General features: G+C 68.8%; 2 protein-coding genes across 3 annotated transcripts; one reads left to right on the top strand and one right to left on the bottom strand.

The window, feature by feature from the left end:
• Nucleotides 1-619: 619 nt before the first annotated feature.
• On the bottom strand, nt 620-2,419 carry RDH8 (retinol dehydrogenase 8). The gene is made up of 6 exons (XM_032204954.1): nt 2,314-2,419; nt 1,663-1,824; nt 1,397-1,576; nt 1,220-1,313; nt 949-1,132; nt 620-844 (listed from the first exon to the last, which is right to left on the bottom strand). Exons 1-6 carry the CDS (start codon nt 2,417-2,419, stop codon nt 620-622), a joined length of 951 nt encoding a protein of 316 aa, XP_032060845.1.
• A 1,840-nt stretch (nt 2,420-4,259) lies between these two features.
• COL5A3 (collagen type V alpha 3 chain) lies at nt 4,260-22,048 on the top strand. Of its 2 annotated transcripts, none has more exons than XM_032204959.1 (67): nt 4,260-4,379; nt 5,813-5,980; nt 6,088-6,301; nt 6,374-6,536; nt 6,995-7,117; nt 7,215-7,361; nt 8,129-8,242; nt 8,323-8,484; nt 8,639-8,686; nt 8,807-8,848; nt 8,928-8,990; nt 9,172-9,246; nt 9,316-9,399; nt 9,481-9,537; nt 9,654-9,707; nt 9,794-9,847; nt 9,987-10,040; nt 10,120-10,173; nt 10,249-10,302; nt 10,389-10,433; nt 10,611-10,664; nt 10,781-10,825; nt 10,950-11,003; nt 11,082-11,126; nt 11,201-11,254; nt 11,365-11,409; nt 11,498-11,551; nt 11,674-11,718; nt 11,945-11,998; nt 12,196-12,303; nt 12,396-12,449; nt 12,535-12,588; nt 12,713-12,757; nt 13,745-13,798; nt 13,881-13,925; nt 14,085-14,138; nt 14,233-14,286; nt 14,401-14,454; nt 14,559-14,666; nt 14,796-14,885; nt 14,981-15,034; nt 15,166-15,273; nt 15,386-15,493; nt 15,824-15,877; nt 16,023-16,076; nt 16,241-16,348; nt 16,456-16,509; nt 16,640-16,693; nt 16,778-16,831; nt 16,965-17,018; nt 17,145-17,252; nt 17,387-17,440; nt 17,631-17,684; nt 17,819-17,872; nt 17,983-18,036; nt 18,147-18,254; nt 19,174-19,227; nt 19,318-19,371; nt 19,457-19,564; nt 19,677-19,730; nt 19,952-19,987; nt 20,122-20,175; nt 20,248-20,491; nt 20,583-20,695; nt 20,858-20,926; nt 21,053-21,289; nt 21,379-22,048. In XM_032204959.1, the coding sequence occupies exons 1-67, from the start codon at nt 4,313-4,315 to the stop codon at nt 21,523-21,525; spliced, it is 5,316 nt and encodes a 1,771-aa protein (XP_032060850.1). In that variant the 5' UTR covers nt 4,260-4,312; the 3' UTR covers nt 21,526-22,048. The 2 variants fall into 2 exon arrangements, with proteins under 2 accessions (XP_032060850.1, XP_032060849.1); XM_032204958.1 differs by having other exon boundaries at nt 7,215-7,370.
• The last annotated feature ends 448 nt before the right edge of the window (nt 22,049-22,496 follow it).

Genomic DNA, 22,496 nt, shown 5'->3' with positions numbered 1-22,496 from the left:
CTCCCCAACCTCCTCAGAACCCCCTCAGAACTCCCTAAAACCCCTCCAGAGCCCCTTCAGCGCCCCCCAAGCCCCCCTCAAGCTCCCTCAGGCCTCCCTTTGGCACTACCCCAAACACCCAACAACCCCAGACCCCCCCCCCCCCGTGCCATCTCAGGGCTCCCCAACACCCCTAAAAACCCCCAAAGCTTCCCCCCCCAAAAAACAAAGCCCCCCCTGGGGTTGCCCTAGGGTTCCCTGAACCTAAAGCCCCTCAGAGCTGCCCCCCAAACACCCTAAAACCCACAGAAATGCCCCAATACCTCCAGTTTCCGCCCCCCCAAGCCCTGTAACCCTTTGAGGCCCCCCAAAACCTCCCCCCACCGGTCCCCAAGCCCCCCCCCCACCTCCTCGCTGCCCCCCGAGCCTCCCCGACCCCCTCCCCACACCTCAGAGGGCTGAGCCCCACGGGACCCCCACCCCTCTCCCATCCCTTCACCCCCCTGCCCGCAACCGGGGTGCTCAGGGCAGCGCCCCCACCACCTCCCCAACCCCAATCCCAACAAAGGGGGGGGGGCCGCCGTTGGTCCGAAGACCCCCCCCCCACCTTTTTTTTTCCCCGGCAAGACCCCCGCTGCGCTCAGAGCGGGGCGATCCTGCGGCGGAAGCAGCCGCAGGTGAGGCACCGCAGCACGGCCATGCTGAGGTGGAAGAGGGTCCCGTAGTGGAAGAGGAGGCGGTAGTAGGTGCCCACCGACAGGTCCCCCGAGGGGTCGGCGTATTTGAGGGCCACCAGCGGCGTGTAGAGCCCGTTGGTCTGCGTGCGGAACGCCGGCCGCCGCGCCCCGATGACGCTCACCATAGCCTGGGGACGGATGAAGCCGCCTAAGCCTCGAGGTGGTGAGGGTCTCCCCAAAGGCATGGCCCCAAATCTTGTCCCCCTCCCTTCCCACCCCGTCCTCCTCGCACCTCGGCCACGGCCGCCGGGCTCTGCCCCAGCGTGGCGAAGATCTCGTGGGAGGCCGGCAGGTAGACGTCCTTGAAGTACCGCACCGTGGCCTCGTCGGCGCCGGGGAATTCGGAGCGCGCCACCTCCTCCATCAGCTTCAGCTCGAAGTCGGTGTTGACGGGGCCCGGCTCCACCATGGAGACGCTGTGGGGGTTTGGGGAGCTCAGGGGGGGCTCTGTGGGGTCCCCCCAATCCTATTCTCCCCCCTCCCTGAGGTCTCCTGGTGCTCACAAGACGTTGAACTGCAGCAGCTGCACGGCCAGGCTCTCGCAAAACCCCTCCACGGCGAACTTGGAGGCGGCGTAGACGTCGTTGAAGACGATCCCTGAAGGAAAAGAGGGGCTGGGGTGGGCGAAGCCCCCCCCAAAACCACCATCGTCATCATCGTCCCCCTCTTCGGGGCCTCACCCTGCAGCCCCATGACGCTGCTGACCACCACGATGTGGCCGCTGCGGCGCCGCTTCATCTCGGGCAGGACGGCCTTGATCATCCTCACCGCCCCGAAGAAATTGGTCTCGAAGACGCGCTTCATCTCCTCCACGCTGATGCTCTCCACGGGGCCCACGTGCCCCACGCCGGCGTTGTTCACTGCGGCGGCACCCGAGGGGGCTCAGAACCCAATCCTGGTCCCCATTTCCCCCATACACACCCCCTCTTAACCCCGCTGTCCTCACCCAGCACGTCCACCCGGCCCCCGGGGATGCTGCTGAGGCACTCGGCCACCGAGCTGTCGCTGCAGACATCGAGGCGTTGGATGCTCAGCGTCTTGCCCAGCGCCGACCCCGCCGCCTCCTCCAGCTTCCCCTTCTTGCTCAGGTCCCGCATGGTGGCGATGACTGCGGGGAACCCCGCAGTTGTAGGGCCGAGGGTTGGAGAGCCAAACCCGGGCGGCCTTTTTCCCCTAAGCTGCTTTGGTAACACTCTAAAGCCTCTAAATCCTTCTCCCGGAGACTAATCCCCGCTGTAGGGTCGGCCACGGGGTGCACGGGGAGAGGGGACGCGGTGAGCAGGGGGCATGGGGTCGAGGATAGGGTGCGGGGACCCCGCGTGGGTCTGCTTGGGTGCTGCAAACACCGGCCCCGAGCGTGATGTGTGCTGCAGGTGCCGTCCCCGACCCCGTCCCTGTCCCCGTCCCCGTGTCCTCGTGTCCCCAAGCACATGGGGGACACCTGGGTGAAAGGGGGCGTGAAATTTTTTGGGGCGCTACGCGGAGGAAGAAACCCCGAAAGTGCCCTCGTTGGGGTGAGCGCAGCAAGGTGGGACCCCAAACCCTTCGCCCTCCCGACCCCAAAAGGATTTCTAGGGCCGAGGGTCGCCCTCCTCACCCTGGAAGCGGCGCTGGGGGTCCTGCGCCAGCCTCACGGCCACGGCCAGGCCGATGCCGGAGGAGCAGCCGGTGACGAGGACGGTGCGGGGCGCGGGGCCGGCCATGGCTGCGCTGGCCTCGAGTCCAAAGGCTCTTATGGGATCAGGACCCGGCGTCACGTGGCGGTGGGATCAGCCTCCCCGAGCCCATAGCGGGGTCCCACAGCCTCCAGCCCCCATCCTTTGCCCATAGCCCCCCCCAAAAAACAAATAAAAACCCCAAACGGGGGCACGCGGCGCTGCGGCCCTATAGCGAGGTGCTGCCACGGGGACCCCATATCCCCCCCCGGGGCGGTTTAGGGGCGCTGCCACAAGGTGCCCATGGGGTTGGGGAGGGGGCTGCGGTGCCATATGGGGTCGGGGGGCTCGGCTCAAAGGCCGGGGGGCGTCCGGGGGGGGCCCTGTTACTGCAGAAACCGTGGTAAATATTTGCCAGGAAATGGGAAAATGGGGTCAGCGGGGCCGTGACTCAGGCGATGAGGCAATGGGGTGGCTGCGGCCAGCCGGGCCCCGGGGGCCAGCACGGGCGAGCGGCAGCTGTGGTGTGGGGCCGGGCGCCCCCAAATCCCCCCCCCCCTTTAACCCTCCAGGCTTTGCTGTGGGGTTGGGAGCACAATAGGGGGGGGGCTGTGCACCCCAAAACCTCGCTGTGGGGCTGGCAGTGGGGTTGGGGGGTGCGCGTTCCCGATCCTGCCGTCCTCGCTGGGGGGCTGGAAGTGATTTGGGGTCTTGCGGCCCTAAATTTGGCTATTTCAGGGGGGGGTGCACCCCCAAACCTGGCGGGGGGGGGTGTCTTGCACCCCCAAAGCTGCTCTTTTGTGGGTTTTTTTTTTTGAACCCCTAAACCTGCCCATGGGGTCAGAGTAGGATGAGGGGCTCAGCACCTCTAAACCTGCCTGTGGGGGGGATCTTGTACCCCCAAATATGCCCATGGGGGGGTCCTGCACCCCCAAATCTGCCCGGGAGGGGGCAGTGCACCCCCAAACCTCCCCATGGGGGGCAATTTTGCACCCCCAAACCTCCTCATTTGGGGTTTTGCGTGCCCCCAAACTTGCCTGTGGGGCTGGGAGTGGGGTGGGGAACATGTGCCTCTAAACCTACTTGGGGGGGGGTCTTGTACCCCCAAATCTGCCTGGGAGGGGGCAGTGCACCCCCAAACCTACTCCTGGGGGGCAGTTCTGCACCCCCAAAACCTCCTCATTTGGGGTTTTGTGTGCCCCAAACCTGCTTGTGGGGCTGGGAGTGGGGTGGGGGACAAGTGCCTCTAAACCTACCTGTGGGGGGGTCTTGTACCCCCAAATCTACCCCGGGGGGGGCAGTGAACCCCCAAACCTACCCATGGGGGGGCACTTCTGCACCTCCAAACCTCCTCATTTGGGGTTTTGTGTGCCCCCAAACCTGCTTGTGGGGCTGGGAGTGGGGTGGGGGACAAGTGCCTCTAAACCTACCTCTGTGGGGGGGTCTTGTACCCCCAAATCTGCCCCAGGGGGGGCAGTGCACCCCAAAACCTCCCCATGGGGGGGCACTTCTGCACCCCCAAACCTCCTTATAGGTTTTTGTGTGCCCCAAACCTGCTTGTGGGGCTGAGAGTGGGGTGGGGGACAAGTGCCTCTAAACCTACCTCTGTGGGGGGGTCTTGTACCCCCAAATCCACCCCGGGGGGGGGCAGTGCACCCCAAAACCTCCCCATGAGGGGGGCACTTCGGCACCCCCAAACCTCCTCATATGGGATTTTGCGTCTCTCCCCCCCAGCCCCTCTTTTTGGGGGCCGTGTTCCCGAACCGGGGGGGGGGGGGTTAAATTAACCGGGGGGGGTGGGGGGGCTCCGCCCGGGGGGCTGGGCCGGGCTGGAGGCGGGGGCTTTGGGCGGGCCGGGGCTTCCCCCCCCCCCCCCCCCACGCCCCGCTGGGCTCAGCACGGCGGCGGCAGGGCCGAGCTGTGCGCTCCGGTACCGGGGGCATGGAGCCCCCCCCGCGCCCCGCCGCCCTCCTCGCCCTCCTCGCCCTGCTGCCAGCGGCCACCGCAGGTACCCCACGGGGCGGGGGGGGGTATTTTGGGGGGGGGGTTCCCCTCGCCCACGCGTGTCCCGTGCTGCGCGCCCCCCTGCCGTGGGCACGCGTGGGGGTCCCCTCTTGGGGTCTGGGGGGGGGCTCGGTGACTTCAGCACCACGGACAGGGGTGGGGAGGGGGGGAGGTGCCCCCCCCCCACCCCACCCCACCCCGGGGGGGGCGGCAGGCAAGCACCCATTTTTGGGGGGCACCCGCCCGGAGGTGGCTGCGGGGGTCCCCCTGGGCTGGGAGAGGGAGCGGTGAGGGTGGGGGGGTCACCGCGTGGGGGTCGTGCCCCCAGGGTTAAGGGTGCCCCCCCCCCACCCAATGAAGGGGTGCCCCCCACCCTGGTTAAGGGCCCCCCCGTGCAGCCCAAGGGCTCGGTGTCCCCAAAGGCACCCGTGTCCCCTCCACGGTGCGTGGCTCGGAGCAGGTGGGACACGAAGCCGGGTCACTTGGGGGGGCTTTTGGGGTGGGGGGGGGCATTTTGGTGCCAATAACGGGGATTCACCTTCGGCATTCCCACGCCCCCACCCCAAAACACCCAGGCCAGGCATTTCTGGGTCCGGGGCCACCCACGACCGCTGTGCCGGGAAAGGGGTGGGTGGTGGTGGTGGTGGTTTTTGGGGGGGGGTCCTGGCTTGCTGGGGGGGGGTCCCGGCACGCCACGAGCCCTCCCCGGGGAGCACGGGCAGGAAACCAGCCCCATGTGCCGGGGTCAGGAGGGCCTGAGATTCGGCACGGCCGCCACGGGGTCAGCCCGTTCCCAGCCCCGGCCGTGTCCCCGCTGTCACTTAGGGTGCCCCAGATGGGGGGGGGGCACAGCGTGGGGAGCCCCAGGAGGAATTTTTCCCCCCCCCACTCAACCTCCTGCACCCGCTTCCCCCTCCCCAGCTTGCCCGGACAGGCTCCTCCGTGCATCTGGCACCCTGGGGCGGGGGGCCCGGTGCTGTCTGATGTGGCTGCATTCACCCCCCCCACCCCAAATCCTATGTCCCCCCCCCCCGTCCCCACACACCTGGCCGTGCCGGGATTAACCCTCAGCACGCCCTAAACCCTGCGGGATCCCCTCGTCGCCCAGCCAAACGGGGCGCTCAGGGGGAGCGCGTGCGCGCGTGGGGGGGGGGTAAAAGGGTAAAAAAAAAAAAAAAGGGGGGGGGTCTCCAGCCCCTTGGGGTGCTCCCGTGCCGCGGGGGCGGAGGAATGCGCCGGAGGAATCTGGCGGCCGCGGACCGGACCTTGGGCCCACACAGCTGCCTGGCACCGGCCCCGTTTTGGCAGGACGCAGGCAGGGGGATGGGGACGCGGGGCGAAAATCACCGCCGAAGGTGATTCGGGGCTTTTCGGGTTGGGGGGGGGTCCTAATAACCCTGCGGGGGGGGTGGGGGGGGGTCTCTTCTCGCCCCGCAGCCGTGCCCGTGGACGTGCTGCAGACTCTGGGCATGAAGGACGGCCGGGACGGCGTCGCCGTCACCGCCGGGATCTGCACCCAGCGCCCCGGCACCGAGGACCCCGATTTGGCTTTCCGCGTGGACAACCGCACGCAGCTCAGCGCGCCCACCCGCCAGCTCTTCCCCGGTACCCCCCCCCCTCCCACCACCACCCTTTTTCTTTTTTTGGGGGGGGGACCGCGAGCATCCCTAGGGCTCGGGTTGAACGCCCCCCCGGTTCCACCCCTGCTGCAGATTCCTCCTTCCCCGAGGATTTCTCCATCCTGGCCACGGTGCGTGCCCGGCGCGGCGGCCAAGCTTTCCTGCTCTCCATCTACGACGAGCGCGGGGTGCAGCAGCTGGGGCTGGAGGTCGGGCGCTCGCCCGTTTTCCTCTACGAGGACCAGGACGGGCACCCGGCCCCCGAGCGCTACCCCGTCTTCCGCAAGGTGAACCTGGCCGACGGCAGGTGAGCGTCAGAGCCACGGGGGGGAGGCCGGATTCTGCCTTCTTTCGCCCCAAACCAGCCCCGTCTCCGCAGGTGGCACCGCGTGGCGCTGGCCGTGGAGGGCACCAACGTGTCCCTGCTGGTGGACTGCCACCTCCTCGCCACGCTGCCGCTGGAGCGAGGACCCCGGCCCGTCGTCAGCACCGAGGGGGTGACGCTTTTCGGGGCGCGCCTGCTGGATGAGGAGGTGTTCGAGGTGAGGGTCCCCCCCACACACACCCCAAAAAATCCCCGTGCCGTCGTCCCGGCTGTCACAGGAAAATGGGGTGACGCCTTGGGGGTCGCTCCCGCTGGGGGCTGCTCCCTGTCCCCGTTCCCCTCCTCGCATTCCCTCCCGCTGCAAATGTCAGGGGCCACGGGCAAAGAGGACGCTTTGAGGCAGCGAGGCGATGGAGCTGCTGTCCCCCCCCCGCTTATTTTTCCCCCCAGGGAGCAGACAAGGCTGCCTTTGTCCGCTCGCCCCCCCCCCTGTGCCTGCAAGCCAGGGCCGAGGGGGTGTCCGTGCTGGCTGTCCCGAGCTGTGCAGGGACAGGGCACGCATCCGGGGCGTCTTGGGAGGGGGAATTAAAAAAAAAAAAAAACAAAAAAAAAGAACAATTTCCCCCCCCTCCCACCCTGCTGCCACCCTCTTCGCCCTCTCCTTCTTCGCCGCAGGGTGACATCCAGCAGCTGCTGATCGTGCCGGACCCCGCGACCGCCCACTCCTACTGCCAGCTCTACATGCCAGCCTGCCACCAGCCCCTGCTCTACCCGCTCCTGGCCCCCTTCCCGGAGGAGGTGGGCACCCGACCAAGCTCGGGGGGGGACCCTCGGGTGCTCCCCTCCTGCCGACACCCCCCGATGCCCACGTTTTTCTCTGCGTTGCCCCTTGCAGAGCGGCCCGGAGCCCAGCGCCGCCCCGCGTAGGAAGGGCAAGAAGGGCAAGGGGAAAGGCAAGCGCAAGGGCAAGGGCAAGAAGAGGAGGAACAAGGAGCTGCAGGAGCAGCACGAGGCCCCCGAGCCCTCCGCCGTGGCCAGCCAGGTAGTGAGGGTGAGCAGCCGAGCCCCGAATCTGGTTTAAATACGGAGCGGTGTGCGTGGCCCGAGGGACCCGGATGCGTCTCCGAGCTGGCAGTGCCTCGGCACGGTGCTTTGCCTCCAGAGCAGCTTCCCCGCCTCGTCTTTGTGCAATTTGGGGCAAAACGGGCCGGCTCCGGCAGCGCTGGCCCCGGCGGAGCCAGACCTTTGGGTCTGTTGGATGCGATTTTGGCAGGGCGCTGGCCGTGCCGGCTCCTCCCCGTGCCTGCAGGGACGCCGGTGCCGATTGCACCTGGGGCTGAGCCGTCCCCACGGCTCCTGGCCTGGTCCCAGGACCCGCTGGGGGTCCCCTGGGGGCAGCCCCCTCTTCGCCTTCGTCCTCCCTTGGCTCTGGAAGTGGGTCGGGGCTGCAGCTGGAGGCCGGAGGCTGGCCAAGGGCCGCGGTCCCTCCTGCCGATGACTCAGCCTTGGCCGGGTGGGAGAGCCCCGGCGAGGGGTGGCCGAGCTCCAGGTGCTGCTCGGAGCCAGGGGCTGCACGGCCCCGACGTGCAAGGGAACGGCAGCCCCGGCTGCCCAGCCCTGCCTCGCCCTCCCCAAACCCAAGAGACCAACGGCTCCGGCGTCCCGAAGCTGGGCTGCGGCTTTGGGGACACCCCAAAACCGCGGCGTCGCTGTGGGACCCCGTGAGGGGTCCTCCCCAAAAGGGGCCAGCGCCTCCTTTTGCTGTAGTGCTGAGATCCTCACCCCGTGCCCTTTTGCGCATCACCCAAGGGCAGCACACCCACCCCGACGCCGCCGTCCCCGGAGGACAGCTCCTCGCCACCGGTCACCTCCAGCTTGGCCACCACCGTGAGCGTCGCCCTGAACCTCACCGAGCCCTTCGAGGTACCGCCGGGGCCGGGAGCAGTAGCGGGCAGGGGATCCCCAAAATCTGCGCATCCCCAGCATCAAACCCTGTCCCTCAGGACGCTGGCGAGGAGCTCGTGCTGGAATCCGGGGAGGACGGAGCCGCTGGGGTTGCCAGCGGGGAGCCACCGGGCTACGAGGACTACTACGACGGGGACCCCGCGAGCCCGGAGCGCTTCGGCCCCGCCGAGCGGGAGGAGACGGTGATCCGGGCTCCCCAGGTAACGCTGGGGACGAGGACCGGGACCCCCTCCAGGCACGGCCGGACGAGCTGGGGCCACGGTATGGGGTCCGGGGGTCCTGCAGGCGGTTCGGAGCTCAGCCCCGAGCTCGTGGCCGCGGTCCCTGACCCCGGCGCCGCGCTGCGTCCCGCAGGAACCCAGCCTGAAAGGGGACAAGGGCGAGCCGGCCGTCGTGGAACCGGTGAGAAGGGGGGCATGTGGCCCCCCGGGGACACTTAGAGCCCTCTTGTGGGTCACCTGTGGGTGGTGGCTTGCAGGACGGGGCGCAGGGACGCGCCGTGCTCACTCCTTTCTCTTTTAGGGTCGGCGATTCGAGGGGCCGCCGGGACCCCCGGGCCCTGCGGTAAGGAGCAGGGGGGGGTGCTGCTGCGGGGAGGGCTTGCAGAAGCCCAAGCATTAACACTCCTCCATGTCCTCCGCAGGGGGAAACGGGACCCTTGGGACCACCGGGGCTCCCAGGGCTGCCCGGGGACCCCGGAGAGCAGGTATGGAGCAGACGGGGAGGGAGAGCTGCCCCGCAACGGGGCCGGCTGTGGGGCCGCAGGCGTTTCGGCTGCGTGCCGGGGCGTGCGGGGCGATGGAGCTGCAGGCCCTGACCTGACAGCTCGGCTTCTGCTGGCGTGACGGTGACGAGCACCCCCCCTTTCCCCCTCCCCCAAAAAAAAGGGCCCGGCGGGACGGCCGGGGCTGCCAGGAGCCGATGGGATCCGCGGCCCCGCCGGGACCATGATCATGCTGCCGGTAGGTGCTGGGATGTGAGGCTGGGGGGGCAACTGGCTCCCCCCTGCCCTCACCCCGCTCCTCTCCCAGTTCCAGTTTGGGGGGGACTCCCTCAAGGGCCCCACTGTCTCCTTCCAAGAAGCCCAAGCCCAGGCGATCCTACAGCAGGCGAAGGTCAGGACCCCCCCCCGCGCCCACCCCCGCGGCTCAACCTCCCCCCTCCCGCCTCACCCCTCTCCTCCTTTCCCTCCCCAGCTTGCCATGAAGGGCCCCCCCGGCCCCATGGGGCTCACCGGCCGCCCGGGTCCCCTGGTGAGTGCTGCTGGCGTGGGGGCTGCTGCGGGACCCCCTTGGGGCGCCCACCTCACACTGGGGTCTTTGGGCACCCCCCCATGGCGGGGGCTCCACGCTCTCCGTTTTTTTTTTAGGGTCTGCCAGGACACCCGGGCCTGAAAGGGGACGCGGGGGACATGGGGCCGCGGGTGAGTCTCGTAAGGTTGGGGTTGGGGGGGGGGGGGGCTGTTGGAAGCCTTCCTCTCCTCTCACTCCTCTTCCTCTTCTCCATCAGGGTCCCCGGGGACTGCAGGGACCCCCGGGACCACCGGGGAAGCTGGGCAGACGGGTAAGCGCTGTGGGTTTTAATTGCAGCCCCCCCCCCAAAACGCCTTACCCTGCTGCCACACGCCCCCAAACTTGCCCCCTCACCCCTGGGGGGGGGGGGGCACGGAGCTTTTTGCCCCTTCCTCACCCCCTTCTCGCAGGGTCGCGCTGGAGCTGACGGTGCCAGGGGACTCCCGGGGGACACCGGACCCAAGGTGCTTGGGGTGCCAGGACGCCCACGGCCCCCTTTTTTTTTTTGGGGAGGGGGCCGTGGGCTCATCTTGTGCCCCGTAGGGTGACCGGGGCTTCGATGGTTTGCCGGGGCTGCCGGGGGAGAAAGGCCACAGGGTAAGTGCCACCGCGCCGCGTCCCCTCCTGCCGCCACCCGTCCCGGTGTCCCCTCACCTCCTCTCCGTCCCGTAGGGTGACGTGGGGAAGCCAGGACCCGCGGGCACCCCCGGGGAGAAAGGAGCCAGGGTGAGGATCCTGGGGGGGGGCTGGGGAAGGATCAGGCCCTGGTGGTGCGGGCAGGACACGCTCAGCTCCTCTCCGTCCCCCCCCAGGGCTCCGACGGCTTGCCGGGACCGCGGGGACAACCGGGGGAACCCGTGAGTATCCGTGGGGGGGGGGGGGGGTGGCCTCGGTTGTCCCCCAGCCCCAGGAGGTTTTGGGGGGCACGAAGAACCAGGACAGCCACGTTTGGGGGGTTTTGGCCCCCCCGCAGCTTTTTGGAGGGGAGATTCGGGCTCTGGCCCCCTGCTAACGCCTCCGTTCCTTGGCCCTAGGGCATGCGGGGGCTCATCGGCTCCCGGGGTTCCCCCGGCCCCCCGGGACCACCGGTAAGGGGCAGCGTCCGTCTGTCCGTCCCCGTCTGTCCGTCCGGGCTTTTTCTGCGGGGCGTCGCCTTGGGGTGCAGCGCCCTGAGGCTCCCTCCTTCCCGCCCCCCCCCCTGCAGGGTGCCAGCGGCATCGACGGCGCGCCGGGACCCAAGGGCAACGTGGTGGGTGCCCTGCTGGGAGCCCCCACCCCAAATTAACCCCAAGGGTGGGGAGGCACGGGAGGGTGCCCGCAGGGTTTTTTTTTTTTGGGGCCGTGCTGATGGATTTCCTCTGCCCCCCACCCAGGGAATCCAAGGGGAGCCGGGCCCCCCGGGCCAGCAAGGAAACCCCGGTCCTCAGGTAAGGGATGGGGGGGGCCAAGGGGGTGTCCCCATGGGGCTGGGGGGCCCTTCTCAGCACCCCACTGTTTTCTCACAGGGTCTGCCCGGCCCCCAGGGCCCCGTTGGGCTGCCGGGGGATAAGGTGAGTCTGGAGCTGGCACGGGCGAGGGGGTGGTCCCACCGTGTCCCCCCCCCTCACGTCCTCCTCTCGCCCAGGGCCCTCCGGGGAAGCCGGGAATCCAAGGGGTGGCTGGGGCCGACGGGCCCCCGGTGAGTAGCGGCGAGGGGATTTGGGGTCGGGCTGATCCCCGGCACCGCGGCGACAACGGGGACGCCGTCACCTCCCCGTTTTGGGGCTCATTTTTGGGGTGTCCCTGCAGGGTCACCCTGGCCGAGAAGGGCCGGCCGGAGAAAAGGGCCTCCAGGTAAGGGGACGGGTCCCAACCCCGTGTCCCAGGCACGGCTGTGGGGTCTCCCCTGTGGGTTTTTTGCTGATGTTCAGCCTGTCCCCAGGGTCCCGTGGGTGCCCCGGGTCCCGTCGGCTATCCGGGACCCCGTGGGGTGAAGGTAAGCTCAGCTCCCCCCCACCCCACGCGCTGCGTGGCCCTGCTGAGGGACGAGGTGGGGGGCCCGGGGGGGGTGTCCCTTGGGGTTGGGGTCCTCCCTCGGCCCCCTTTTTGTCTCTGCAGGGAGCTTTTGGGGTGCGGGGCCTGAAGGGCAGCAAAGGGGAGAAGGTAAGGGGTGGGGTGGCGAGGGGGTCAGCGGGGTGGGGGGGTCTTGGTCCCGTGGTAGCCCCAGGTTTTGGGGGGCACTCGCCCCTGCCCTGGGGTAGCCTTGGGGTTGGGGGGGTGAGGGCTGCGGCTGGAGGCAGCTCTGCATTGGGATTTGGGGCTTGGCCCCATGCTGCGACCCCATCCGCACGGCCCCATCCCCTTAAAACCTGCTGCCCCCCCCCCTCAGGGTGAAGATGGATTCCCTGGCTTCAAGGGTGACATGGGTCCCAAGGGCGACAGGGTAAGCGGGGTGCTGGGGTCCGGGGGGGGCTCCTCCCCACGGGGCTGCAGGATTTGGGGTCGTACGGAGTGGGATGGAGCCGGAGGGGGAGATAATTTGGGGAGGGGGAGATATTTTGGGGAGGGGGAGATATTTTGGGGAGGGGGAGCTGGGGACCAGCTGGCAGCGTGCTCCCTGCACCTTTGCCTTGCTTTTAGGGTGACCAGGGCTCGTTGGGACCCCGTGGAGAGGACGGCCCCGAGGGGCTGAAGGGGCAAACGGGTCCCATGGGGGAGCCGGGTGCCGCTGGCCCCGCGGGGGAGAAGGTGAGAACTGTCCCCATGTCCCCATGTCCCCATCCCCGTGTCCCCGTGTCCCCCCAGTAGCCCACACCTCAACCCTGCTCTCTCCTTTATAGGGCAAGCTGGGGGTGCCAGGCCTCCCAGGCTACCCCGGGCGCCAGGGCCCTAAGGTGAGCAAAGGGGGGTGGCATTTGGGGTGTCCCCAAGGTGTCCCCAAGGTGTCCCCGGGTTGTGACCCGTGCTCTCTGTCCTCAGGGATCCGCTGGCTTCCCGGGTCCCGTGGGGCTGGCGGGAGAGAAAGGGAAGAGGGTGAGTGCCCTACAGCACGCCACAGCACCCCGTTGGGACGTTCCCCGTCCCCCACGTCCTTCTGGGGTGGGGGGGACACCCCCCGTGTGCTGCTGTCCCCCCCCCACCTCGTCTCTCCCCACAGGGCAAGGCTGGCCAGGCCGGGCAGACGGGACAGCGAGGGCCCCCGGTGAGCGGCCGCGGCCCCAACCCCGAGCTGGGGGTGATGGGGGGCACCCCGGGGTGGTGTTGATGGGGGGGGCACCCCTGGGTGCCGTCGGGAAGCCTGGTGGGGGTGGTTGTACCCCACAGGGACCATTATGGGGTTGGTTATATCCCACAGGGACCATTATGGGGTCGTTTTTATCCCACAGGGACCATTGTGGGGTCGGTTATACCCCACAGTGACCACCATGGGGCTGGTTTTACCCCACAGAGACCATTGTGGGGTCGGTTTTATCCCACAGGGACCATTGTGGGGCCAGTTATACCCCACAGTGACCATTATGGGGTCGTTTTTATCCCACAGGGATCATTGTGGGGTCAGTTATACCCCACAGTGACCATAGTGGGGCTGGTTATACCCCACAGAGACCATTATGGGGTCGGTTTTATCCCACAGTGACCATTATGAGGTCGGTTTTATCCCACAGTGACCACCATGGGGCTGGTTATACCCCACAGTGACCATTATGGGGTCATTTTTATCCCACAGTGACCATCGTGGGGTCGGTTTTATCCCACAGTGACCATCGTGGGGTCGGTTTTATCCCACAGTGACCATCATGGGGCTGGTTGTACCCCACAACAACCATCACGGGGCCGGCTGTACCCCACAGCCACCACCCCGGGACCGATTTTACCCTACAGCAGCCATCCCCAAGGCCAATTCAACCCCGTGGCGACCATCCCAAAGCCATTTATGGCCCACGGCACCCATCCTGGGGCCTTCCTTGGCTCCTGGCCTACCCCACAACCCCATGCCCTGCGTCCCACCCACATCCCATGGCATTTAGGATCGGGGTGGGGGGCTCTCATTTCCCACAGCAGCCAGCCCCAAACTTCCATCTGCGTCCTACAGGAGCTGCTTTGGGGACAGCCGTGTGCCACCCCCCTCTTGTCCCCTGTCCCCCTCCCAACCCCACAACTCCTCACCCTGCTCTTTGCCCCCCCACAGGGCCTGCCGGGGGAGCGAGGGCTGCCCGGCCCTACAGGGAAACCCGGCCCAAAGGTTGGTAGGAGCTTGGTTTTGGGGTCCTCCTTGTCCCCACTGTCCCCCCCCCCTTGCTGCCACCCTCTTTCTGTCTCCCCAGGGAGATCCTGGCCACGATGGGGCCCCCGGCGTGGTGGGGGAGAAGGTAAAGACGCTGCACGGGGTGCGCCCCTACAAAGCCACCCCAAAAAGGAACGGGGCCGAGCACGGGGGTAACGGGGTGCCAGGCTCGAAGGGGGGGGGGCACCAGAGCTTTTGGGGGAAGCTCCAGCTCCACCGCCAAAATTTTTCCTTCTTCCCACAGGGCCCTCAAGGTCCACAGGGTCCCCACGGCTTCCCGGGCACCAAAGGGCCCCCTGTAAGTTTTTTGGGGGGGGGGCAGCGTGGGGAGAGGAATGGGGTTTTGGCGTGTCCCCCTGCCCTCCCCTCCACAACCCCCTGCTCCTACCTAGGGCCCCCCCGGGAAGGACGGCTTGCCGGGACACCCAGGGCAGCGTGGCGAGCCGGTGAGACCCCCCCCCGAGACCCCCAGACCCACGGCCCCCCCAGGGGACAGCAGGAGAAACCCAATTTTAACCAATTTTTTTTTTTTTTCTTTTTTTTTCCTTTCTCCTCCGCAGGGATTTCACGGCAAAACCGGCCCCCCCGGCCCCACGGGGGTGGTGGGACCCCAGGTGAGGGGGAAAATCGGCAGAGCTCGGTGTGGAAGTGAGCCTGGATGGATGGAGAGACCCCCCCCCCAAAAAAAAAAAATGCTGACCCTGTTTTCTACCCGCAGGGTAAATTGGGCGAAACGGGGCCGGTGGGCGAGAGGGGGCACCCAGGCCCCCCCGGCCCCCCCGGGGAGCAGGGTCTGCCCGGAGCTGCTGGCCGAGAAGGAGCCAAGGTAGGAGCGGGGCTGGGGGGGCCGCACGCCCACCCATTTTGTGAGCTCTGGGGGGGTCTCGGGGGCTCTCCCCCAGCTCTTTGGGGTCAGAGCAAAGCTCTCTGCTCCTCCTGTCCCCCCCCCCCGCAGGGAGACCCCGGCCCGGCTGGTGCTGCAGGGAAGAGCGGCCCCCCCGGCATCCACGGCTTCCCCGGCGCACGGGGGGCACCCGGAGAGACGGTGAGTGCTGCTCCGGGGGGGGGGGCACAACCCAAAACAGCCCCCCCGGGAGAGGGGGAGCGGGCTCCATCCTAACCCCCCCTGCCCTCCTGTAGGGTCCTCCCGGCCTGAAGGGTGGCGAAGGGCCCCCCGGCCCCCCCGGCCCCACGGTGAGTACAAAGCTTTTGGGGTTTCCCTCGTGCGCAATTCGGGGAGGAGGAGGAAGGTGACTGGGGGGGGGGGGAGGAAGGCTGCTGAGCCTTTCTCTCCCCCTCCACCCCTGCCTCTCCTTTCTCCCCAGGGTTCCCCCGGCGAGCGAGGCCCCACGGGGGCCGCGGGAGGCATCGGTTTGCCCGGCCGGGGGGGTGCACAGGGCCCCCCCGGCCCCCTGGGCGAGAAGGGGTCCCCGGTAGGTGCCGCAGGGCGCAGGGGGGCGAGGCGGGGGGGTTTGGGGCAGCTCCGGGATGAGCTGGGGGGGCCCAGTTGGCCTCTTCCTCATCCCTTCCTCTTCCTCCCCGTAGGGTGAGCGGGGTCCCATGGGGCCGGCCGGGCACGACGGGATCCAGGGCCCCCTGGGGCTGCCGGGACCCCCCGGCCCCCCCGGCCCCGCTGGAGAGGATGGGGACAAGGTGAGTCGTCGCGGGAGGGGGGTGCACCTCAGCCCCTCCAGCAGCATTTTTTTTAATTTTATTTTGATTTTTCCCACGTTTTGCTGTTGATATCACCTGGGGGGGGGGCTCGGGGATGCATCCAGGGGTCCGGGGACCCCCCCCCCGATGGGTTTGTGGCTTCCCCGGGAGCGGGGGGGATTTTCCTTGGCCCCTGCTTCCCCAGCCGTGCCAACTTTCCCTGGCCTCCAGCGCTCCTGGCTCGCGTGTGGGTGACATGGGGGGGGGGGACAGCTGGGGGGGGGACACACACAGGAGTTTGTCACCTTGTCACCGTGTCCCTCTGGCCAGGGCGAGATGGGGCTTCCCGGACAGAAGGGCAGCAAAGGAGACAAGGGCGAGGCGGTGAGTGCCGAGGGGCTGCTCTGCCCCCAGAGGGGTCCCGGAGGGGCAAAGCAGCTCCAGGAACGGGGCAAGGTGGGGAGGAGCGAGGGGAGAAAGGTTTTGGGGCCCCCCCCCGAACCCCACGGGGGTGCTGCTGTCCCCGCAGGGCCCTCCGGGACCGCCAGGAATCCAGGGACCCGTTGGGCACCCCGGCCCTGCGGTGAGTTGTTTTTTTTTGGGGACCCTTCCCACCCCATTTCTTCCCCCGATCCTACAACCGAGCGCTTGCCCGCGCCGCTTCGCATCTCAGCTCCATCCCTTGCCCCCCCTGGACCCCCCCCAATGGGGTCTGCAGGGTCCTGACCCCGACCCCTCTCTTGGCAGGGAGCTGATGGGGAGCCGGGGCGCCGCGGGCAGCAGGGGATGTTTGGGCAGAAAGGAGACGAGGGATCGCGGGGTCACCCCGGCCTGAGCGGCCCCCCCGGCCTGCAAGTAAGGAGACCCCCAGCTGGGGGGGGGGCCTGCTGGGTCATTGGGGACACCACGGTTTGGGGACAAGGGACACGAGGGACCCCCAGCTAACCCCAGCTCCACCACAGGGCATGCCGGGCCCCCCGGGCGAAAAGGGCGAAAACGGCGACGTTGGCCCCATGGTGAGGACCCCCCCCCCCCCGAATTCGGACCCCCCTCCGAGTCCCTCACCCCCATCTCCAGCTCCCCACGCAGCCCCCGTGGCTCTTTGGGGTCTGACCCCGCTCTGTGCCCCCCCCCCCTCCCCGCCAGGGACCCCCTGGAGCGCCAGGACCCCGTGGGCCGCAGGGACCCAGCGGTGCCGAGGTGAGTGCAGCTCGTGGGGGGGGGGCTCGGCTGGAATTTGGGGTGCCGACGGGTGTCCCCCCCCCCCCATCCTCTTGCTTTTAGGGTCCCCAGGGAATGCCGGGCGGCGTGGGACAGCCGGGGGCCGTGGGAGAAAAGGTAAGGATGTGGCTGGGGTCGGGGGGGGGCGACGGGGGTCTCGAGGTCTGGGGGGAGCCAGGGGGTTGGGGGGGGGCCACGTGCACCTCCCTGTGCCCAGGGGGGTCTCTCTCCTCGCTTTTTTCTTGGGTAGGGTGAGCCCGGTGAAGCTGGGGACCCCGGAGCCCCTGGAGAGCCTGGCCCCCCCGTGAGTATTGCACCCCAAAGGGGGGTGTCCCTTTTTTGGGGGGGGGGGGGGCAGAACCTGGCGAACGTTTTCCTGCCCAAAATGCCCCGAACCCCCCCAATATGATCGCTCCCCCTCCCTCCGCAGGGTGTGAAAGGAGACGTGGGGGAGAAGGGAGACGCGGGGCCGTCGGGGGCAGCCGGCCCCCCCGGCAAAAAAGGCCCCCCCGGAGAGGATGGAGCCAAAGGCAACCTGGTAAAGGGAGGAGCGAGACGCCCCCAGCTCCCCCCCCACCCCACAAACACCGAACCCGTGCCCCTTCCCGCTGGCCCAAGCTCTGGGGCTCCCTCCCAGCCCCCCCCCCATTTCCCCCCCCCCTTTTTTTCCAGGGTCCCATCGGCTTCCCAGGGGATCCCGGCCCCCCCGGAGACCCCGGCCCGCCGGTGAGTTTGCCCCCCACCCCCCCCACACCGTGCCCCAATGTCACCCCATGTCCCCACCCCGGGCTTTGGGGGGGGTGGGGGGGACACCGCGGTTCTCTCCCCCTCGAGGCACCCCAAAAACCTTGGGGAGGGGGCTCGGGGGGGGGGGGGGGGGGCAGCACAAAAGCTCCCCCCCTGCCCCGTGTCGCAGGGTCTGGACGGGGCTGTTGGAGAGAAGGGTGACAGCGGGGACCCCGGCCTGCCGGTGAGTGGGGCAGCAGGGGGGGGGCTTAAACCCCCCTCCCCGGGGGTCTTGCACATCCGTGCGCCCCCCCAGTCCCCGCTTTGGGGCCATTTTCACCCCAAAATCCCCCCCCACCCTCCCCGGTTTTGTTTTAGGGTCCGCCGGGTGCATCAGGGGAACCGGGCCCCCCGGGCCCCCCCGGGCGGAGGGTGAGTAGGGGATGAGCAGAAGGATTTTGGGGGGGGGGGCACAGCACAGTGGGGCTGCAAACGGGGCCAGCCACAGCTCCTGGTGCCCCCCCCCCCCCCCCTTTTTTCAGGGACCCGTGGGACCCGTGGGGCGCGAGGGCCGTCAGGGCGAGAAGGGTGCCAAGGTAGGTGGCCCCCCCCGACCCCCCCCAAAACTCACTGCCCCCGCCAGCCCAGGGCAGGACACGGTGTGGGGCCAGCCTCAGCTCCCCGTGTCCCCCCCCCGTGTCCCCAGGGGCAGCCTGGCACCGAGGGGCCACCCGGGAAGACGGGACCCGTGGGGGCGCAGGGACCCCCGGGGAGACCGGGATCCGAAGGGCTGCGGGGGATCCCCGGCCCCGCGGTGAGTGCTGGGGACGGGGACAGAGGGGTTGGGGACATTGGGATGGGGACATTGGGATGGGGACAGTGGGGACAGTGGGGGTGAGCTACAGGGATGGGGGCAGCTGGGATGGGGACAGCTGGGATGGGGACAGTGGGGGTGAGCTACAGGGATGGGGACAGTGGGGATGGGGACAGTGGGGACGGGGACATTGGGATGGGGAGAGTAGGGATGGGGACAGTGGGATGGGGACAGTGGGGACAGGGGCATCGGGGTAGGGGACATTGGGATGGGGACAGTGGGGGTGAGCTACAGGGATGGGGACAGTGGGGATGGGAACATTGGGATGGGGACATTGGGATGGGGACAGTGGGGACAGTGGGGATGAGCTACAGGGATGGGGACAGTGGGGATGGGAACATTGGGATGGGGACATTGGGATGGGGACAGTGGGGACTGGACAATGGGGATGGGATATGGGGATGGGGACAATGGGGACAGGGTAATCAGGGATGGGATATGGGGATGGGGACAGTGGGGACATTGGGGATGAGCTTCAGGGATGAGGACAGTAGGAATGGGGACAGTGGGGACAGGACAGTGGGGACATTGGGGATGAGCTACAGGGATGGGGACAGCAGGGACAGGGGCATTGGGGATGGGGACAAAGGGGATGGGGACAGTGGGGACATTGGGGATGAGCTACAGGGATGGGGACAGCAGGGACAGGGACACTGGAGATGGGTGACAAGGATGGGGTCAGCAGGGACAGGGGCATCGGGGGCAGTGGGGACATTCCCATGCGGCCCCAAAACCATGGCTTGGAGACGTCCCCTCGGCCCCCACCGCTGCAGCTGGAGGCGACGGCAGCTCGGAGGGGCATTTTTTGGGGGCGGGGGGCTCACCCCCGTGCCCCTCTCCCACCCCAAATCTCTTCCAGGGCGAACAAGGCCTCTTGGGGGCACCGGGACAAACGGGACCACCGGGCCCCCTGGTAAGGCAGGGCCATCCCGTAGCCATCCCGGCCGGGCGCAGCGCGGGCACCGTGACCCCCCCCCCCCCGCCCCCACTTTGCCTCTTTTAGGGTCCCGTGGGATTGCCCGGCCTCAAAGGAGACCCCGGCCACAAGGGAGAGAAGGTGGGACGGGTTTTTTTTTTTGGGGAGGGGGCTGGGGGGCTGCTCCTTGGGGAGGTGGCTGCCTCACCGTCCCTTTTGTCCCCAGGGCCACGCCGGTTTGATTGGGCTCATCGGACCGCCGGGGGAGATGGGGGAGAAGGGAGACCAGGGGCTCCCGGGCATCCAGGGCCCCCCAGGACCCAAAGGAGACCCCGTGAGTGTTTGGGGTCTCCCCCGAGCTTCAGGGGGAGCTGCGCAGCTCGTGGGGGGGGGGGGAGACGAGGCACAGGTAGGGCGAGCACGGGGCTGATGCTGACTCCCCGCAGGGTTTGGCCGGCCCCATCGGCCCCACCGGCCCCCCCGGCCCCCCCGGGTTGTCGGTGAGTATTTGCCTGCGCTTTTGGGGGTGCTCCAAGCCTCCTCCTGAGCCTCCTGCGCCTCTCCTGCCTGCCTTTAACACCCCTAAAGGACCTGGGGGCTTTGTCCCCAGGATGGGAAAGGGGCAGGGGGGGGGCACGAGCCCCGTGGGGGGGTCAGGGGCAGCTGCATGCCCAGGGTTGCTCCCAGCCCCCGCCGCTCCCCTCTTTTCTCTTCCCCGCAGGGTCCCTTGGGCCAGAAGGGCTCCAAAGGCTCCCCGGTGAGTGCTGGGGAGGGACGGGGATGGGGACAGGGTGGGGGCTCCCATCGTGTGCTCCCATGGGACCCCCCCCCCACTCCCCAAAGCTGGGTGGCAGCAGGGGGCGAGCACCGCGTGGCCGAATCCTTTTGCAGGGCGCTCTGGGTCCCCGAGGTGACACCGGCCCCCCAGGCCCCCCAGGACCACCGGTAAGGGACGTTTTGGGCGCAGGGACAACGGGGGGGCTCTGCTATTGACCCCTTTTTCCCTGCCCTCCCCAGGGCCGCCCGGCTGAGCTGCTCGAGCCGCTGCCCTCGAGCCGGAGCGGGAGGCACCGGCGGGCAGCCCAGGGGGCTCGGGGCGAGCGGGGACCCCCCCAGGACTACGAGGGGCTGGAGGAGGTGTACGCCTCGCTCAGCTCCCTGCGCACCGAGGTCGAGCAGCTGCGGCGACCCCTGGGCACCCCTGAGAGCCCCGCGCGCGTCTGCAAGGAGCTGCAGCTCTGCCACCCCCACCTGCAGGACGGTGAGGGCTCGGGAGGGCGAGGGGGGGTGACAAAAGCGGGGTGCTGGACCGGCCCCGTCCGTCCGTCTGTCCTTCTTGCCCTCCTCCCCAGGCGAGTACTGGATCGACCCCAACCAGGGCTGCTCCCGCGACGCCTTCAGGGTTTTCTGCAACTTCACGGCCGGCGGCGAGACCTGCCTCTTCCCCGAGAAGAAATTCGAGGCCGTGAGTTCGAGAGGGGAGGATGGGGGGGGGGTCCAAAAATCCTCTCCGCCAGCCGGGAAAGCGGAGGGGGGGCGTTTCGGGGCTCGCTTTTCCCCGAGGGGCCGCGGGTTCGAGGTTTTGCCTCCTCTGTCACCCCCCCCCCCCCCACCCCGCCTCCCCCAGGTCCGTCTCGCTGCCTGGAACAGGGAGAAGCCGGGGACGTGGTACAGCACCTTCAGGAGGGGCAAGAAGGTAGGAGCCACGGGCACGAGGCTCCTCGAGGCAGGGCGCACGGTCCCCCCCGATGGGGACCTCAACCCCGCGGGGGTCCTCAACCCCGCGCCGTGTCCCCCCCCCCCCCCACCCCCATCCCCGCAGTTCTCCTACGTGGACGCGGACGGGAACCCGGTGGCCGTGCCCCAGCTCACCTTCCTGCGCCTCCTGAGCTCCAGCGCCCGCCAGAATTTCACCCTGACGTGCCAGCACGCCGCCGCCTGGTACGACGCCCGCGCCGCCTCCTTCGCCCGCGCCCTGCGCTTCCGCGGGGCCAACGACGAGGAGCTGGGCCACGACCACCCGGCCGCCCCCATCCGTGCCCTCCACGACGGCTGCCAGGTGAGGCCCCGCAGCACCCCCGTTTGCTGGTTTTTCTTTTTTTTTTGGGGGGGTGTTCCCAGCCCCTCGACCCGCTCCCGTCCCCGCAGGAACGCCGTGGCCAGGAGCGGACGGTGCTGGAGGTGTCCTCGTCCCGCGTCGAGCGGCTGCCGCTGATGGACGTGGCCGTGGCCGATTTCGGAGAGGCCAACCAGAAATTCGGCTTCGAGCTGGGCCCCGTCTGCTTCGTGGGCTGAGCACGGCCCCCGGACACGGGCGGGCGGGGGTCTCCGTGCCCCCCCCCCCGCCACCCCCTGCGCCAGGGACAGTGCCCCAGGCTCTGCTCTGGCATTCTCAGGACTCGGAGCCGCCGCAGCGCCGTCCCCTCCTGCCCTCGGGGGCCCCCCCTTATTTATACTGCCGGCTCCTCGAGGCAGGAGGGGGGCAAAGCTGGGGCAGGGCACCCCAGATGGTAGGGAGGGGGGGCCCGAGCCCCCTCCCCGTGGTGCTACAACGCTCCCTTAGTGAAGCACTGGACGTGCCCTCGGCACGGCGACACCGGCGTGCAGGGACCGGGGGGGCACCGGATCCGCGGCCCCCCTCCCGGTGCCATCGCTGGGGATACGATTTTACCGTGGTCTCCTGCGTGGGGAGCCCCCTGCCCATTTTTTTTTTTTTTTTTTTGGGGGGGGGGTCTCCCCGTTTCACCGTGGGGCAGAGCTGGGGAAGCTCGGTGCCGGTCCCGGTGCCGTTACTGTACGATAAAGCGACTGTATGGAAGCTGGCTGCCCCCCCAAATCCTTCCCGATTTCCACCCAAATGGGGCAGCTGGGGAGGAGGAGGGGGCCCCCCCACTTCGGGGGGGGGGATTTACCTCGGGTATCCCTGAGGGGACGAGGTGGGGGGGTCGGGGAAGGCTTCGTGCGCCCCCCGTGGCCACGGCGCAGCGCCCACCCGGTGTCCCGCTACCGCATCCCGGTGCCCGCGCGCACCCCGAGCATCCCGGGGGGGGGACAAGAGGACACCCCCCCACCCCCCCACACACGGCAGCCCCCCCTCCCGGTCCCGGTGCCGTTCCACCCAGCTCAAAACGTTTCGGTTCCGCCCAGCACGGCCCCGGCCCGGTGCCTCCAGCCTCCCCTACCGGGCGCGCCGCGCCCTGCACCGGGCCGGTGCCGCGGCTGCAGCCGGTGGCGGCGGCGGCGGCGGTGGCGGCGGGGCCCGGCCG

The sequence above is a fragment of the Aythya fuligula genome, chromosome 30, assembly GCF_009819795.1.
Source record: "Aythya fuligula isolate bAytFul2 chromosome 30, bAytFul2.pri, whole genome shotgun sequence".
NCBI classification, from domain to species: domain Eukaryota; kingdom Metazoa; phylum Chordata; class Aves; order Anseriformes; family Anatidae; genus Aythya; species Aythya fuligula.
The sequence above is the reverse complement of the archived record's forward strand: the minus strand, read 5'-3'. Positions and strand labels throughout refer to the sequence as shown.